Here is an 18,150-nt window from a genome sequence, read left to right on the forward strand (position 1 = left end):
AGTACTGGCCAGCAGAGGGGAGATGATCCAGAACGGATGAGCAGAACACCAGAGGGGCACAACTGGAACATCCACCCCAAGCACAGACGACATTGAGAAGAGATGGAGACAGCACAGACAGAGCACATGGGCTTAAGAGTAAGAAGGCTTTTTGTTATTGTTTTAACCAAGCAGCACTTACCATCATTTTCCATCCGAAGCACAACAATCACACACGTGCACACACACAAATAAATTGTGAGACTAATAAAACTCCAACCGTCTGAAATGTGAATGCCTGAACTTAATCTGGAAATCTGAATACCCGAAACAAAAGTTCTGCAAATGTGATTCCCAAATCAGGAGAACAATGTTGGTATTGTTGTTTGGAAAACAAAGGCTCAGCACAGCCCCAAGAGGAAGAGCAGCAGGCCACTCCACTCCCCCCAAGGGCCTGTTTGCCCAAGACATATTAAAAATGTGCAGCTTGTGTAGCTCTGCACCACACCAGTCCGGATTTTACCACATGGGACCAAGCTGGCAGCCCCAGCACCCAGAGTCAATGACAACCACACCATTAGCTCAGAAGAAAAGAAAACTTTCATAAAAAGTCAGCCTGGAAATGCCTGAATAAACCTCAGAGCTCCTGACCAGTTACTATGGAGTCACTATGGGAACGGGCGCTGAATTAAGCCAAACACTAATCTGGGCAAAATACAAAAAAGAATGCTCAGAGTCATCTCGCTCCCGGACTGCAAGGCTTGCTGCTCAAACACAAGGCTGGCTCACACCTCCAAGTCCCAGCTCCTCTTTCCTTGCTCAGAAGCACACACTGGGAAGCAGCTTAGCACACAATTCAAGGGTACATTTACCAAAACAGTCCAGAAGCAAGGGACAGCAGCAACAGGAGTCTCCTGTGACTTGGGGGACAGAAGGCAGTCGTCCTTGCAGAAGCAGGGTTTGAAGCAGTACCTTGCAGAGCCAGCACGGTGTTTGCAGTCCAAGAGGTAAAGGAGTGCACACAGGCTGTCATAACCTGACTGCAGGCAGACCACCTACACCTTCCCTTTGAGTTTGCCAAGTGCAAAGCAACAAGAACTCAAGGGATAGCACTCAGCCACGTAACCCACCTCTCTCCAGCTCTTCCACGAGCATCGAGGGTGATAAATTCATAAGGGTTAATCGCAAGTTTGTGCTCTGTGCCCGTCACGCTGCATTTAAGCAGAGGCTGTCCTGACTCTGGGAAGGAAAGGAGAATCACTCCTCCCTAGAGGAGAAAATACCCGACGTTCACATGGCCATGGCCACGCATACATAGCAAAGCCCCGTTTGAAGAACACAAAAATTTCCCTCCTCATGTTAGGTCCTGAAATCAGCAGAGGACATGAACTAGCAGCTTTCCAGTAAGTAACAGGGAAAGTGCATGAAATACACCAAAACAGCTTTTAAAACCATGTTCAGACTGCTGCAGACTTGCTTCTGATCAGCAGCTTTAAGCTCTGATGCTAGCAGGAAGCAAAGGGGATTCAGACCTAAGTTTCCACCTGCAGAGAGATGCGGTTGAACATTTTAGAAAGTCAGGTTATTTGGCAGAGAGGAATTCACCCATTTTCACAAGTATCCCAACATAAAGACAAGCAGCATCTGCAGGTTTGCAAATAGCCAACCACACACACAGAGTTGCCACAACATAATTCTCCCCATGCAGCCACAGCAACACGTCCTACTGCTGAAATCTCATTCTGTGAGCACACACAGCAGTTTCAGCAGCCGATTTTTCCACTCCCCAGTATCTCTACTAGGAACTCAAAGGTGTACTTGAAACCTTCTTACACTAAAAATAACTGCAAGGGTGACAGAGCACAGAGTCGTGTATGAAACAGGCACAGCCTGGTGTTGCACTGCCTTAAACCTTGTTCTGTGACCCTATCAGGTAGAGTTTCCTGAGAACTCAGTTCCAACAGACTAAACCTTCCTTGTGGTTATATGCACACAGGTTTTCCACTTTAAGGTATGTGGCAATACCACTGGCACTAGCATCAACCCCAGCTGTTACTTACTCTACCTAACAGCTTACAGTTGAATTGAATATTTCATGTCTCCCATCAAAATCCAGATGTCACCAACAAGCTAGAACATGAAGCAAAAATAATATGAATTGCAATAGAACAAAATCATTTGTATAAAACTGAATTAGAAAAAAAAAATAAGACAACTGAATTTCTCAAAAATGACTAAATTACACCTATGCCTCTAAAATCACCTTTCCCCAAAAAACGATACTACTTTTTTTTTTTTTTCCCCAAACATTGCCTCAGTTTGTGTGATAAGCATTTCCTGCAGAAAAGAATACAATATAAAGAGCAAGGACAGACTTAATTGCCCTTCGGATGACAGAACTGCTACTTATCTCAAAATTCCTGTGACCAGCATGACATCATTCCCAAGACATTAACACAAATGCTTTTTGCCTCCTTACACATTTTCACAAGACCCAAAGGTTAGAGGCACATGATTCCTGTCATCGTTCTGACCAAATTTCCTGCCAGGTTGTTCATTACCTGTTTGTTATCTGCTTAACTCTGCCCTTTGAGAAGGAATGGAATGAGTAGCTAATTCACCACTAGTGAAATATCTGGTGTTTATTAATGAGGTGAGGATATCTTGCAAGGCGGCAGCGGTTTCCGATTTTCACAGTGAACAAGTGTACAGCAGAGTGGGAAAAGCAAAGGCACGGCCTCTGAGCTTACAGGAGTCCGCCTCTCTGAGTGCTTCACATGAGTGGTCACAGGAGGAGAACACCATCACGGAGCTGCAGCAGTGTAAACATGAAATGCCAAAGTAGTTATTAAAATAGTATTTTATTTTATTAATAAAAACTAAACAGAATTATGACATGGATTCTATTTTTTCTTTTTTCCAGTTTCCTTTGAACTACTCTGATCATCTCTTTTTGAGGCTAAGCCGTATCTACCACTCCTGTGCTGATCCTGCCACTCACTCTCCAGCTGCCTCAGCATCTCTTGTGTTAGAAGTCCTTCACGCAGCAACCTGTTGGCAAGCGATCCACGTCCATGGCTTTTCAAATCCTCCTGCCTCACAGAAGACCTGTAAGCTTTCAAGCTCCTGGCTCTTCTTTCTCCTGGAACCTCCAGTGCAACAGAGAGTGGCTCTGGGGATTTCACACCACGATGGTCTGAAAACACCCTACTATCTCTTTTAGTCCTTGAAAGAGGAAAGTCTTCTGGCACAACTTCTGATGCTCCAGGAGCGGCACTAGACTGCGACGCTCGGATCAGCTTCGTGATGTTGCAGACACCAATTTGTATGATGTCGTCTAGTTTCTTCTGAATACTCCTTACAAGGGCAGCATCAGGGAACATATCCATGAAGCGGTAACTGAAGAGAGGTGGAACAAAACAAAATACAATTAAACCTTCACACTAAAGGAATGCAGACTGGGACAAAAATGAGATGTATATTACGTAAAGTAAAAAAGAAAAATTATTACGTGTTGCATGAGAAGATCACTATATTTTAAGTGGCGCTGCAGCTGCTTCAGTCCAGGATCCCCTTGTTTCTAACTTTCTTTCTCTGTCAGTCACAAACTGTTCTCTGTAGAGCCTACAACTTGCTCCCACAACATAGCTACACCAGCATTTGTCAAGATCCTCCAAAGAGCCATCAAATGAGCCCATACTGCACCACATACACACTGGCTGGAAACACACTGCTTTCTAGGACAGCGATTCATAAATATTAGCAGGGAAAAAAAGTGATTCCCAAGCACCGAGTGAATACCTTAACCACAGATAGAGGTCAAAAACATCATGAACAGCTTCGAGGTGTACAAGTTCCTTGATGTTCTTTGGTGGGGCTAGCGGCCATTTGGTGTGCCGACAGAGCCAGTCAAACGTCAGAGGCTCATTTCTGCTGAACTGTCTTGCAAACTGAAAGAAAAAAGAGGATTCGGTGAAATATGCAATTAGTCAGGAAAGAACAAATAAATTTGTTTACAGCACAGCCATTTCTGTAACCAGTTGCACTATTCAAGTAGTTTATAAACAAACAGGCTATTTACATTCTTGTAACTGGCAGAAGGGTAGTTTGCAGTTGGGCAGCTGCACGCTAGCAAAGGCCCACTGTAATCCTCCGAGCACAGAACTGATTGAGAGTCAGTACCACAGCCTACTGCTAGCTAATGTTTGCAGGCCAGTTCATTATTAAAGAAACAGCCGTTAGCCAACTCAAAATAATCCAGTGAACTAAATTCCCTCGAGTCTGTATACATACAATATTCCAGAAAATACCTGCTTTGTTTTACACAGCCCAAATGCCACACATTCTTTTAGTTAATTGCTCAACACAGCAGTCATCTCTCCTTTCCCAGGCCTCATTAACACAATTTGTCCATGGGCCGTGCACAGAGTTAAGCAACAGAAGTACAGAGCTATCCAGCAAAACCTAACACTGGAGGCATATGATTTCATCTAGCAGAGCACGCAGACTTGGTCTTTTCTTCTCCTCTTGCCCCTATTCTGTTAATTATCTTTTTTTTTTTCAGAATCTCCAGGATTCAGAAAATCATATTAAATGTGTTCCCTGACTTATGAAAGGCACTACTCACAACCCAAACAGATTAATCTGCAGTAACAGCTCTTCTGAAACCTAGACATCTTGGCTCTTTTACTAACAGATAAACAAGACAAATAAGATTTAAATTTAAAAATGTCAGGAGTACTGATGACTTGGATTAACTAGTTCCTAACTTGCTAGTACCAGGATGTTTTTTCACAAGGGGCTAAAATTCACATCAGCATTTAACAACTGATGTGTCAGCTGTTAAATAAATGTACACTATCACTTTACGACCTTCTGCACCTCTATTATGTGGGATCTGGATGCTTGGCATTTACTTAAGAAGGCAAAATTTATTTTTTTTAAACTCTTGAAATCAATCACTCAACTGTTAAAGAAAGTTACTTGCCAGTTTTTAAAAGCTCAAGTCTATCTGATATATGTGACACGAGGTTAAATTTTTAGACTAACACAATCCTTGAAAAAAAGAGAGAAAGATAATAGCTTCTAACAAAGCGAAAGGCCTGAAAGAGATTATTGATCCTGAAAACCTGAAATCAGCTGACTGAAAATTCCTTCAAATAATCACTGCAGGAGCACTGACAAAAAGAGTTTACCCAGGCCTGCAAACTGAACTGAGATCAATTTTACAGCACAACACCTTGTTGGAGTTTAATTCTACACAATTGTATTATAACATCAACAGTCACATTCAGTCCCACATTCTTCTGTTTTGTTGACAACCTAACACCGTGAATTAGGGGCAGCCTGGTTTTTAAGGACTATTTTTCATGACTAGACACACTGCAGTGCAAAGCTTACTTGTGCACAAGTGACTACCTAACAGATACACTTCTGATCTCTCCCATTACAAAGACCACTTGCAAGGCAAGCAGCGTGATTCTCTGAGGCAAACAGTGGAAAAACTATTCAAATTCTAATTTACATCTCAAAATGAAATCAGTTCTCAGAAGTGAAGAGCTTTCCCCTTCCAGGTGAAGAATACAATTTAAAAAAAAACTCTATTTTATATATATATATATTATTTTTTTTTTTTACCTATGAGCATGTTAAGAATGCTCTCAAATGACGCAATGACAATACCCACAATGAGCAGAGCAGCTAGACAAGTCCCACTGCACCACAACCTGCTCAGTTCAATATAAATTCAACATTTTCTAGGGAACAAACAATAAACTGACCTTCAACAACGTGGTACACACAAAGGGCTCTTTTCTATTCAAGGGTGCAGTGCAGAAGACATATCGTGATCGCAAATTTAGTGGAATGTGCTGAATCATATCTGCTAGAAATTTGAAGTCATCAATATTGCAGACAAAGTAAAGCCCATCAACTTGTGAGAGACTCACAAAAATATCCTGTGAAAACATAATCAAATGAAGAGGGTGTTATTACAGGAAAGAGTTATCACATTTTATATTGACAAAACAAAATGATCTGGTGTTTTAAATGCTAGTTATATTGACAGAACAGTTAAAAATACTAATTTGAACCACAGTAATAAGAAAAAGGTCAGAGGAGCTCCCCCTACTTTTTTTAAGAGAATTTTAACCAAATTCTCTGACACAGGATCAGAGGATAAGACCTAAAACACTATGTTTTGTAGAAGCATTTTCAACTGGTCTTTTAAGTATCCAATTTTATGTTAAAAAAAAAAATACACTTTAGCTTCGAAGAACACTATCACAAGAATCAATTATTTCCACATTTCGAACTTATTCCAGGTTTGTCACTTAGCATGACCCAAAAAGCTAACTTTACAACACAAAATTCAACAATTGAGCTATTTTTATACCAATGCCAGGAGCAGAGCTATTTTAGGAAGAAAGAAGTCACAAGATAAATCTGGTGTTGCAATAGAGAAGTTCAAAGAATACCTGAAACTTATCCAAGGTCTGGAGTAATAGGAGATGTCACTGCACATTGCAGGTGGAATTTTTATTGGCCCACAAAACTAGTTTCTCTAGTGTAAATCTTTTGAAGATTTTTTTCTTTAAAAGATCTTTAGAGAAGTACTGAGCTTCTTAATTGGATATGCAACTGAATTCTTAGAGATTGATAATGACGTTTTCTTTTTTTTCAATAAATCTTGATACTGACAAGCTAGCTCAGAAAAACAGTTAGATTTTGAAGATGTGCTGTTACCCTACCAGTCTAATCTTCCAGGAGGTCTCTGCGTGTAATCTTCTATCTCAAGGTTAGAAACTGTAATTTGCTACGTAACAGCATCTCAGCAGGGAGCTAAATATGCACTCATACCCCTGAAAGCTGCCAAGAAGTTCTCATTGTGCTAAAAACAGTGAAACTATTGTTTAAATACAGCATTGGAAACTTAATTTCTACTTCAAAAACTTCAGGTGCTTCCAAAAATTCTATCATTCACGTAATGATGAGATCAAGTAGATCCCACAAAATTTGTTTACACCAAGCTCAGCAGACTGTTTTACTGTAAAGTCCACAGAAGCACTCAGATATATAGAAACCTGACATGACCAGCTCCATTTCCCATGAGTTTTCACATAAATTTGTTAAAATTTCAATCTAAGATTTTCAGACACAGACAAAGTCTACGTTTGAAATGGAGGAAAGGTGAAATGAAAAGGATCTTGCATGCTCTTTAACACAAGTGCACATATTTACACACTTCAAAGGCTTTCAAAGTTATTATGAAATGGAATAAGTAGGTGTTCAAAATGTATTTGCAGTCACGGCTGTGGTAAAAAGAAGAATCCAACTGATACACACAAAGCTGTCTGTTACGTTTTTAAAGTACACATTTCTAGGAAAGCAGTGACTATAGGCAATGCTACAGAAGCTAATATTTTGATTGCTCTTACAATTAGATTGGAAAGAGTGGCATCCGGGAGATGATAAGCAAACATTTCTATCTGCTCAGCAGTAGGATGGAGGCCAGCTGCCTGAAGGGAAAAACAAAGACAACATTTTCCATTAATTCTCAACATTGTGCTTAAATTAGCACATCAGATGAAAAATCTAGAAAGACGATATGCCCAAACACCCTACAGAGTCCAGTTTTTTGAGCACACTTATTTGGACCTTACAAACTTTTGAGCTTTTAATTCTTAAAAAAGCAGATTCAGTATAACTGAAGGTATTGCAAGCCTCCAAATGAGCCATATACATTCAAAATCATCCCAGCATGACAAAAAAGGGTTTTGTCACTGAGTTGTTCACAGACACAAAGAAAAATGATTTGGGATCAGAAGACTGTAACATGGCTCCAGAGCACATCTGTACACACTGGGAACTGAGCCTCTCACCTTCACGGGGCGCACAGGCTCACTCAGAATCTCCTTCAGCTGCGCTAGGTCATCACGATGCATCGTTGTGACTTCTCCTTGCTTGAAAGACGAGCCGTAACGCCCAGCTCTGCCCGCGATTTGAAGAGCCTGAGAGGTTGTAATTAAATCTATTTCCTTCTCTCCCTTCTCATTGATAGTTGGCTTTACTATTGAGTTAAAAATTATTCTTTTTATACACCTGAAATATTTGAGAAAAAAAAAATAGGAATTTGGTTTTTCAAATTATTTCCAATAATTCACAGATGCTACTTAGGAACTTATCAGATTCAAAAGGGCAGCATAAGACTACAGGTTAATAGTTACAAGAATCCCCGTCCCTATATATTTCAGTCCTGTTCTAATGGGGTCCCAGTGCACTCCTCACCATCTGCCTTAGCAGTTGATAGCAATATGACTGCATTGCTTTCAGCAGCATAATAGCTCTGAAACCGGACTGAACTTCGCAGAATCATAGAATTATTTAGGTGGGAAAGTGCCTGTAAGATCATCGAGTTCGACCATCACGTAACACTACCAAGTCCACCACTAAGCCAAGTCTCTTAGTGCCACAACCCCATGTCTCTTAAGTGTCTCCAGGGATGGCAATTCCGCCACACAAAACCACGACTAAACAACCCCACATCCCTCAGCTGCCCCTCATGTATCTTGTTTTCTAGATCCTTCACCAGTTTCAGTGCTCTCTGAGCACGTTCCAGCATCCTTCTTGCAGTGAGGGGCCCCAAGCTGAGCACAGTGCTCGAGCTGCAGTCTCACCAGTGCCGAGTACAGATGCACAAGCACTTCCCCAGCCCTGCTGGCCACGCTATTTCTGATGTGGGCCAGGATGTCACCACCCTTCTTGGCCACCTGGGCACGCTGATGGCTCCTGTTGATCTGGCTTTCAACCAGCACCCTCAGGCCCTTTTCTGCTGGGCAACTTTACAGGCACTCTTCCCCCAGGCTGTACCACTGCACGGGTTGTGACCCAGGTGTGACACCCGGCATTTCACTTGCTCTAAATTTCACAAATGCAAGAGACTGATGCTAACAACCCAGCCCATCTGACCCCCACAAATCAGAAGCACCTTAACAGTGCTTACTGTAACACAGAATTAGATCAAGCAAGCCATTTCATTTTTAGAATCAGCTTTAGAATTAAAGCTCAGTCCTACCCAATCAAATCCATCAGTACTTCAGAAATAAAACATAAGTACTGTGGTTTTTTTTAGCCATAGCAGATATTTAGCCAATCCAGTCAGACTGGCCAGAAAAAAAGTGAGCAAACTAACGCAGGTATCAGATCCCAAAAAATGATACCGTAACCTGCCAGAGTACTTACAAATTGAGTCCCATTCCAATTGCATCTGTAGCAACTAAAATTTTGCATGGATCATCAGGATCGTTGAATTTCTTCGCCTGTTCAAGTTTTGTTCCTAAAGCAAAAAGAAACAAACACTTCACATAGCAAACTGTTCTTAGAAAATAAATACAGCTTATCACTAAGCTTGATGTCTTCATAATAGATTGAGGAAAAAAAAAAAAACACTTTGGTATTGGGCTGTGGCTGAGGGTAGAGGGAAATTTAAACCGTTCCCAGAGCTGTGGATAGATCCCATTTAATTAAGTTTATCTGAAGAATAAGATTAAGTACGTAATAAAAGGTCTGACCCCAAGATTATAAAAAACACCATTCAACAGAAGTCTTTATATTTAGATGCAAAAGTATGAAAACTTCCTTTTAAAAGTGGTTGATTTTTTTTTTCTAGAAAAGCAGCAAAATCAGACTGTTCTCTTAAAAATAAAAGGAAGGAAGCATTACCTGGTGGCAGACTGCCATAGATGACAGCACACTCTAATCCTCGAGCTTCAACCTGCCGACTGACAGAATAAATGTCGTTCTTACTGAAACAAACGATGCAGTCCCCAGGCCGGAGGTTATCCAAAGATTCTAAGGCATAATCCAACACTGTAAGAGGAGTGAGTCTTTCGTAGTTTCGGACCTAGAATTAAAGCAGTTACCAAAGATAATCTGTTTTTGAAATGAAAAATTCCTGTGGAAGATCATCAAGCATGGTTATTGTCACAACTGACTAACACTGAGGGACCTCTCACAGTCCTGGGAGGATAACTACCAGAAAGAAGGTGACACACACCTCATGCAGTTGCATGCTTGCAACATTTCCTAGTCTGAGAACTAATAGGCCTTTTTAAGAAGCAGAGGAACTATACATTTTCACATCTCAACTAGTTTCAAGCGAAGAAATACACAGACTACGTAATAGCCATTCTTGTAAGAAATGAGTTTGTTTTCCTTATTTCAGTCACCTGCATGTTGTAACTCTTTCACAGCTGCACAGCCCAGCAAGCAGATATATGTCACGTTACAGCTAATTCACCAGGAAATCATGTAGACTGCACTTTCTTAGGACCAAATTTTGTTTTTTTAATGCTTTTCAGAAAGGAATCTTCTGAAGACAGCAAAATTCATAACAGGTAAGTTGGGTTTCAGAGAACTTCATAGAACTAAAAAGCTTACCTCAACTTCCTCCCCTGTGGTGTACATGAGTTCTGTCACCAAGTCAATAGCAGCAGCCTCTCCACAAACATGGATTTCTTCCGCAGAGAGTCCTGAACAAGACCCATCGAAACAAAGTAAAAAGTTACATATTTATATCCAGCAGTACTTTGACTGACATTAACTGTTACCCCAATATTACATTTTGCTTACAAAACGCATCAAGGAGCATACTTCACCTCATATTAAATTATGAATTATTGTCATAACCTATGAACGAAAGCTAATTGCCAACACTAACAAGCTTACCTAGAAGGGCTCTTGTCCAAGCCCACCCTCTGGCAGGATCTCGGATCATCTGAATTTCATCAATCACAGCAACTTCATCTTAAAAACAAGAAAAATATGATGAACCAAGGAAGAGCATCCAGAAGAGCAATATTACACAGAAATGAACATCACAAAGGCTTTCAAAAATGTTGCTCAAATCAAGTTAAGCCTCTGCCAGCAAAAAGCTAAGCTAAGATGGTCCAGGTAATAACTCAGAAATTGCTCAAGTAGGAGTGAAAAGGAATGGTTCTGCTACTTCAGAGTACCAGCAATAACACCTGCAAAGATCCCAGAGATGTGACAAACGATTGTATATACGTACAAGGTGTGTTAGTGCTGCACATTTCAATGGTACAAGCAATATGAGAAGCTTGTCTGGCATCTTCATTGGCATACACACGCTCTTCTCCTGTCACCAAATCACAGGGCACGTTCTACGGGAATTCAGAAAGTTCATGTTACATTACCTGAATATAATATAATCCTCTTTCCAAAGCGGAAAAAAAATCAATCTCTAAGACAGTATAAAGGAAGCTACCCAGAAAATAATTACTTGGCCTTTTGAGACTTGTGGCCTGTATTTAAGTCCTATCAGACCGAAGGGCATAACGAGGAGGTAATATCTTTAATGAGATGCCCTCCCCCATTCCTGCAGGAGATTACATCTTACTTGAGTGTACACTTACTTAGAAATTCTCAGACTTAACAATATACAGAGAGAAGTGACAAGAACCTTGTTAAACACTAATATATCTACATATTACACTGCACTAACGTGTGATGTGCTTCAGTAATACCTCAGAACAGGTATGGTTCTGTGCAGCTGCAAAAACCGTAGTGAAAACCCTTTGGAAAGATGTTGGAAACGATAAAAAAAAGTAAACAACAAAAAAGTACTAAAGAACACCTCCTCTAGGGACCTGCTATAACAGGGCGCTGACTTTCACCAGCTCACCCAATCTGAAGTTGCAGAACTTTATTAGATGGCTGAGTTAAATGTATTTAAACACTGAAGCAAAAGGTTGATGGGACTTAACTGAGGGTAATTACTTGAGTACAAGCTAAAATAAAGGTCAGGATAAAAGAAGCAATGGTTTTGACACAGAAAAATCTAACAGTACAACCAGGCTAAGCCAGGGAGAGAGAAAATGCCACAGGACAATGAGTGCAGGTTACAAGGATGACAACATGGCATAGGATTTGGAGAAAGTGATGTTCCTCTCTGCCTAGAGCGGAAATGACCACCAGTAACTGACACCACCACAGTTTGCCAAAAGCACCCTTTCAAGTACACTGCTCCACGGCCTCCTTTAAGCAACCACAGCACTGAAACATGCATTCATGAGACTGCTCCAAGAGTTAAGAAACAGGTACGTAAAACAACATACTGACAGCAGCATTACTCTTTTGGAAGATCTCATGAGCCAGAAGTTTTAACGGACCACAGTATATTCCAGACTTTGCTGACAAAAATCTCTGGATAGCATGGTAGGTTTTTCCACTATTTGTAGGGCCAGCATGGAATATTATCTTTCTCTGAATAGCCCTAGCTTCTGGATACCTGAAACACACACAAGAAAAAAAAAAAAAAAAAGATTTGTTGAACCTGTATCTGTTCTGGATACTGATATTTAGGTGAAATTCCAAATTAGCTTAAACATTTGCGTATCAGTAAACTTTCATGTGTGTTGAAAGCAGAAAGATCAAGTTCTTGAATACACCCTATAAGACATTAACCTCCTGTATCTTACCCATTCATCATACTAACCATACAATGCTTCCTAAGACTGAGACTGAAATTCATACATTGTGTTCAAAATAACTCTCATTACTACGGTCTCTCTTTGGGTGCACTAACATTTTAATGTTCCAACACACTAATTCCGAGACACAGCCACAAGTCAGCTTTCTGGAAAGAGAATACCAGCTCAGCTACTTTCATAGCTGACATGCTCTCCTTTTCCTTTTAATTGATTGCAAACTATCTTGTAACACAGAGAATTGCTGACATGTTATTCTAAAAAGAGAGAACTGGAACTGAAAACGTAATGCGAATATCCATCACAGTTCAAATCCACAGACTCCGAAATTATGTGAGGCTAAGAAAACACCACAAGCACTTCAACTCACTGACCAGTTGGGCGGCAGCCTTAAATCACTGATCTTTCGCAGATCATCCATGCAGTCCAGCATCGGAAAGATCTGCTTGGCATGTCTCAAGAAAAATGGAAAGAGATCATCCACGTGACCTAGAAGACAAGAAAAGTTGAATGCCTGTCCGAAGGCATGCATCTTCATGACAAATTTTGAAAAAAATTAATGCTGCTTCCACCACCACTTCGGTAATTACTTCAACAAACAAAGTTCTAAAAACTTAAGAGCTAAAAAGCTCTAAACAAAGTTCAATACCACAATCACAGAAAGGTAAACTAACACGAGTCATGGGCTCATTAAGCAATATTCTACAAACACTAAGGAGCATAAGAAAAAAAAACTCATCTCAGTAAATTCACTCTCCCTAATCTTCAAGTCTAGAGACCTTCCAAATAAAATGAGAAGCTATGAATAAGCTGGGTGAGAAATTTTTCCGTCCTATGAAGATTTTTGTCTTTTATTGCTGAATTCATTTGTGGCCTTGGAATAAAATAAAGAAACTACGTGAAAGATTTTATACAAAACTATTATATAATGATTTCTTAAATTTCCTAAAGAGGAAAATTTCCTCAAGACTTAAAACCAACACTTTTACATTTTAAGACAAAACTTAAGGACACTGTAACCTTTATATTATCATCATTAAGAACATACGTACAATGCCAAGGTCCTAAAGCTCAAACTCTGGAGAAAGCTGTTTGTGCTGTTCCCAGTTAGCATCACATCTTGGTTAAGTGCCGACAATTACAACACACGAAGCAGTAAGCAAGCAAGCAAACACCACTTTCTCCATTAGTGCCACACAGAAGCAGAACACAGACACAGAGTTGTGTTCCCAAGTTTTTCAAGCCACTGGGGCAGGACAACGCTCTCAAAGTGCCCCCTAGTGACTACTAAATTTTTGAGAGAGGAATAAATCAAACAGCACAGTTTCGTTTTAACCAAGGAACAGATGCTATAAAACAATGGGCTTCTACTTGCTAAGACTTCCATCTCTTTTGTCTCCACTTCAGAAGATTTAAAGACAGAACACTCCGTAGGATGGGCACAAATGGTTCTGAAGAGGAAGCAGAATGATTTTCAACCTCTTTTACAGCGCCGTAGGGGGGGTCCAACAGGTAGACAGGTAAGTACAGCGGTTAAAAACAAGAGAAAAATGCACATTTTATTTTCCAAGCACCCCAGATACTTGCCTGCACCACAGCATATATCATTGAGAATAATATGCAAATCAGCACTCACAGAGCTGGATTCCATGATATATTTCCTAAAGCTTATAAAGGCTTGGTGAAACAGGCGAGCTGCAAAAAGACAATGAAAAGGTCCATGTGAGTAGAATCACGACACCGTGTTTGTAAACACCTAAAAAACCACTGACGTGGTCCATTAAAAACCTGCACCTTCACTTGAGCTATTATAAGCAATTAAAGGTTATTTAAACCTAGTGACAGAGGCAACCTAACAAGAAGTGCTGTGAGAACTGTAAAAGATCCAATCTACTACTAACATACCCCAAAAAAAACAGAGTTCACATAAAAGAAACTCTTAGAATATTTTCTTACCATCTAATCCATTTTCTGTTCCTAGTCTTTGGATTTCTTTTCTTTTGTAGAACTTATTTAAGTTTTTTAGAACTTCAGCTGCAGAAAAAGAAGAACATTTTGTTAGCTTGCTGAACACTAAATCACATTCTGCCGACCCCAAAATCATGGCTTATAGTCCCATTACTTCAGAGTGAGGGCATCTTTGCCATGCTGAAGAGACTCAAATGATTATTCCCCAAAAGAAACACAATCAACAGCTGAGGCTGTTGTGGAAAAGGACGATTTTAAGTCTGGGGGTGTTTTTTGTTTGCTCTTTATCAGCACTTACCAGTAAACAGCAGGTTTTAATGTAAAAAATAAATCTGCTTAAACCACTCAATGAAAGCTTTCCTAAACTTGCTGAGAGGCCTTCTTCCCTCTACACTGCTTCTAAGACACACTCAGAGAAATTGAGCAAACTGAATGCGGTGTTCTATTTCTCAGATTAGATAGAAGAAAACTTAACCCACTTTCCTCATATCTGTCACAAAACAAGAGGTTTAACGTGAACACCTGATTATTATAAAGTCATTAATAAACCCATTCTGTCCCCTGAAAGGCAAGTTCTGTGTTTTAAGAAAACTGTATTTATTACTATAAAACACAGAATTGAGGTCATTAAATGTTAGTCAAATCACAACAGCAGAAATGTCAGCTCCCCATCAATAACAAATCAGGAATTCATAGCAACCTAGCAAGTCTCAGCAGCACCTGGCCATAACCTTATGTTATTCTTAAAGTTCAAGTCCAGCAGCCCTGTACTACACAGTGCCAGAACTGGTACAAAACAGTTTGCCAGCAGAACACCACCATGCTCTGCTCTCCGCAGCTATTAGCTGACTATCTGAAAAGCTTCCCACGAAATCAACCATAGATCACCGAAAAATTGCCTCTTTTTCTGAAAAGCCATACTCTAGAGTAGAGATAGCCCACTTTGAGTAATAAAAATCATCGCTTGGCAAGAATTTGGTGAAGTGCAAACCAGTGCAGCCAAAGCCAGAAGCACAGGAGCAGTGGCTCCATCCATCCCACGCTGCATGGGACGGACTAGTGCCACGGTCTGTTCATAACTCATTGCAAATTACAGGCTGAAAACTACTTCTAAAGTGTTCACAGGGGTAACTAAGATGAAGGCTGTTACCAGCAGGCTTACATTTATTATAGAGACATTCATATTTTCATCAGAATATATTTAGGGCCTTGGAAATCAAAGACAGACTGGAAAACACCACAGTAAAAGAATGGAAGAGGATGAATTTCTCCTGAGAAGCCTCCATAAGAAGTTACACAAGTTAACGCGACATCAGACGTATTTAAGTTGCAACCTGCTGGCCTTACTACAAGACGAAAAGGTCAATGCCAGAACATTTGTTACTATCCAAGGCAATGTGACGTTGGGACCATCATAGCCCACTCCAGGTCCCAGTCCTTCCTAAGCACAACTACCTTAACAATAAGGCCTAGCCAAACAAAACGAAGCTGGCATGGCACTCCAACGATGCGTATAGCCACAGCAGCTAACATAACTGCACGTAGCACTATTTCTCAAACAACTAGCAGCAGGGAACAAACTCAGGAGGTTTTCAATTTTAATTTAATTTTAATTAATGTTAAATCACTCCATCATATAGTAATATAACATTGTTTTATCGTTAACACTGTGCTTAGGCTTTTTGGAACAAGGATGTCACCATCACACAAACCTATCAGTAACCCTACTAATGTAAAAGCAATGAGAAGCTATCAAACAACATATTCTGGCACAATCTCTGGAAGAAAAGCTCAAAAGCAATGCCCCTTCTACTTGTAACCTGCTTGATACACCAACATGGAAAGCATACATCACCACTAACAAGGACATCCTAACGAAGTCAAAGTCAAGCATAAAGATGCAGCTGGGAATGAATTCCCCCACTTGGTGTTAAGCAGCAGGTTTGTTATAAAAGCTTTTGCAGAACTGGCTTTGCAAAAGTAATCCAAAACGGCATCTGCTATGTTGGCCTTTGGCTAGCAGGAAAGGTCTGACCACTGTATCTTTTGACAAATAACAAACTAACAAGATGATTTACTGTAATTATGAAAAGTGTAAGTAACAAAGTTTCTTCACTGGCTGTAGTGAGAGAGCTTGTAAGTACTCAGCACACAAATTCTTCTTTCACAGTATGTGACAGTAAAAGCTGAGAGTATCTTCATTCAAAATACCACAAGAACAGACGTGTGATTTGCGTTAAGATCTGGTCAGAATCCTGGAGGAAAACCAGAGGAAGAGCATTTGTTTCTTAAAAAAGAGCAGATGATGTGTGCTAAGGAAGCTAAGGTTTCAAAATCCAAAATCACTGACAGCAACACAGGGTGCTGCAGGCCACTGTGCCAGACAAGCACCACAGCAGCCACCTGGCCAGGGTTCCTCACACCTTCAGGTTGTTTGAAGCAATTAGCTTTCATCTGCGGGAACACAAATGATTTTAGTCAATCTGTTCTCTCCTGAAGTTAAGAGAGCACACAGAATCTATACGTCTTTTCCCATATCATTTTAATTGTAGCTTTGAAGAAATCCACCATAACTACCTGTCTAATATAGGTGACAGTGAGTACCGTACGCTACCATTCATACTCGTTGGCAACCTTTAGCCACTACTCACGGAGCAGCCTGAAGACAACACACGTTTCTTGCCTTACAGCTGTCCAGGATTTTGCTCGTAACTACGCTTTTTACCTGTCAAGCCCAAGTGTCCTTTTTTCAAAGGCTCCAAACAAATTAGATCCCTTTCCCATGCTTCCTATACCTGGGGTTAATAAAAGTAAAATGTTCTCCTAATCAAGTCTTCTGATGGCATAAAAGAAACCTCCTTTTACCCCCTCAGTGCTTGGCACCCCTGAACGCTGAGGGGAGCGGGAACTTGTTTCTTAGCAAGTCATTAAGGCCAGCACCCTGGCAGAGCTGGGTAAAACGTAACTCTTAGCGTGCAGAAGGAAGAAGCTGTGCAGTTTATGATTCAATAAAACGGTGTAAAAGCATCTCCAAACTGCGCCGTGTTTGCCGGGATGTAATTATATTGAGGGACAGAGGAGCGTAGAGCACCTGCAGGCCAGCAATAGGATTTCTTTCCTGTTTCCACTTACAGAATAAAGACGGATGCACGGGGCAGGAGATACAACTGATATATAAATAAATAAATATAAATATATATAAATCCAGCAGGTGTACAGGGAGCTGCCCACCCCGGGAGCCTCCCGCCCGCCGCGCCAACGGCTGGCCCCGCACCTCCACATGCCTCAGGGCCGCCCCGAAGGCCTCACCCCACCCTCGGCCCCGCGGACAGACGGACGGACAGACCGACGGACGGACGGACGGACAGACCGACCGACCGACGGCCATCCCGCACCCACCCTTGTCGAGGGGCCGCGTGAGCTCGGCGCCCACGTCCTCCTCCGCCGCGTCGCCCACGGGCTTGAGCGGCACGGGCACGAAGAGAGAAGTGTCGGGGGCCCTGGAGCCGCCGCTGCCGTCCGACGGGGACGAGGAGGAGGAGAAGGAGGCGGCCGGGAAGGCGGCGGCGCCATGGCGGAGGGGCAGCGGCCGGCGCCCCGCCAGGCGCAGCAGCGGCCCCGCGCAGCGCCTCATCCGCCTCAAGGGCAGCGCCGCCACCGCCCACACTGCGCATGCGCCCGGCCCGGCCTGCCTCAG

The 18,150-nt window shown here is 41.4% G+C and overlaps 1 protein-coding gene across 3 annotated transcripts; it reads right to left on the reverse strand.

The window, feature by feature from the left end:
• Positions 1-2,606: 2,606 nt before the first annotated feature.
• On the reverse strand, positions 2,607-18,144 carry SUPV3L1 (Suv3 like RNA helicase). Of its 3 annotated transcripts, XM_027460078.3 has the most exons (15): positions 17,853-18,144; positions 14,442-14,519; positions 14,073-14,180; positions 12,860-12,974; positions 12,118-12,286; positions 11,048-11,159; positions 10,705-10,782; positions 10,417-10,508; positions 9,700-9,880; positions 9,220-9,313; positions 7,860-8,079; positions 7,416-7,496; positions 5,760-5,936; positions 3,781-3,929; positions 2,607-3,378 (listed from the first exon to the last, which is right to left on the reverse strand). In XM_027460078.3, exons 1-15 carry the CDS (start codon positions 18,085-18,087, stop codon positions 2,883-2,885), a joined length of 2,385 nt encoding a protein of 794 aa, XP_027315879.3. In that variant the 5' UTR covers positions 18,088-18,144; the 3' UTR covers positions 2,607-2,882. The 3 variants fall into 3 exon arrangements, with proteins under 3 accessions (XP_027315879.3, XP_012947477.1, XP_021122522.1); XM_013092023.5 differs by lacking the exon at positions 17,853-18,144 and having other exon boundaries at positions 14,122-14,180; positions 14,442-14,520; XM_021266847.4 differs by lacking the exons at positions 12,860-12,974; positions 14,073-14,180; positions 14,442-14,519; positions 17,853-18,144 and having other exon boundaries at positions 12,129-12,286.
• Between the last annotated feature and the right edge of the window lie 6 nt (positions 18,145-18,150).

Source organism: Anas platyrhynchos, chromosome 6 (genome assembly GCF_047663525.1).
Source record: "Anas platyrhynchos isolate ZD024472 breed Pekin duck chromosome 6, IASCAAS_PekinDuck_T2T, whole genome shotgun sequence".
Lineage (NCBI taxonomy): Eukaryota > Metazoa > Chordata > Aves > Anseriformes > Anatidae > Anas > Anas platyrhynchos.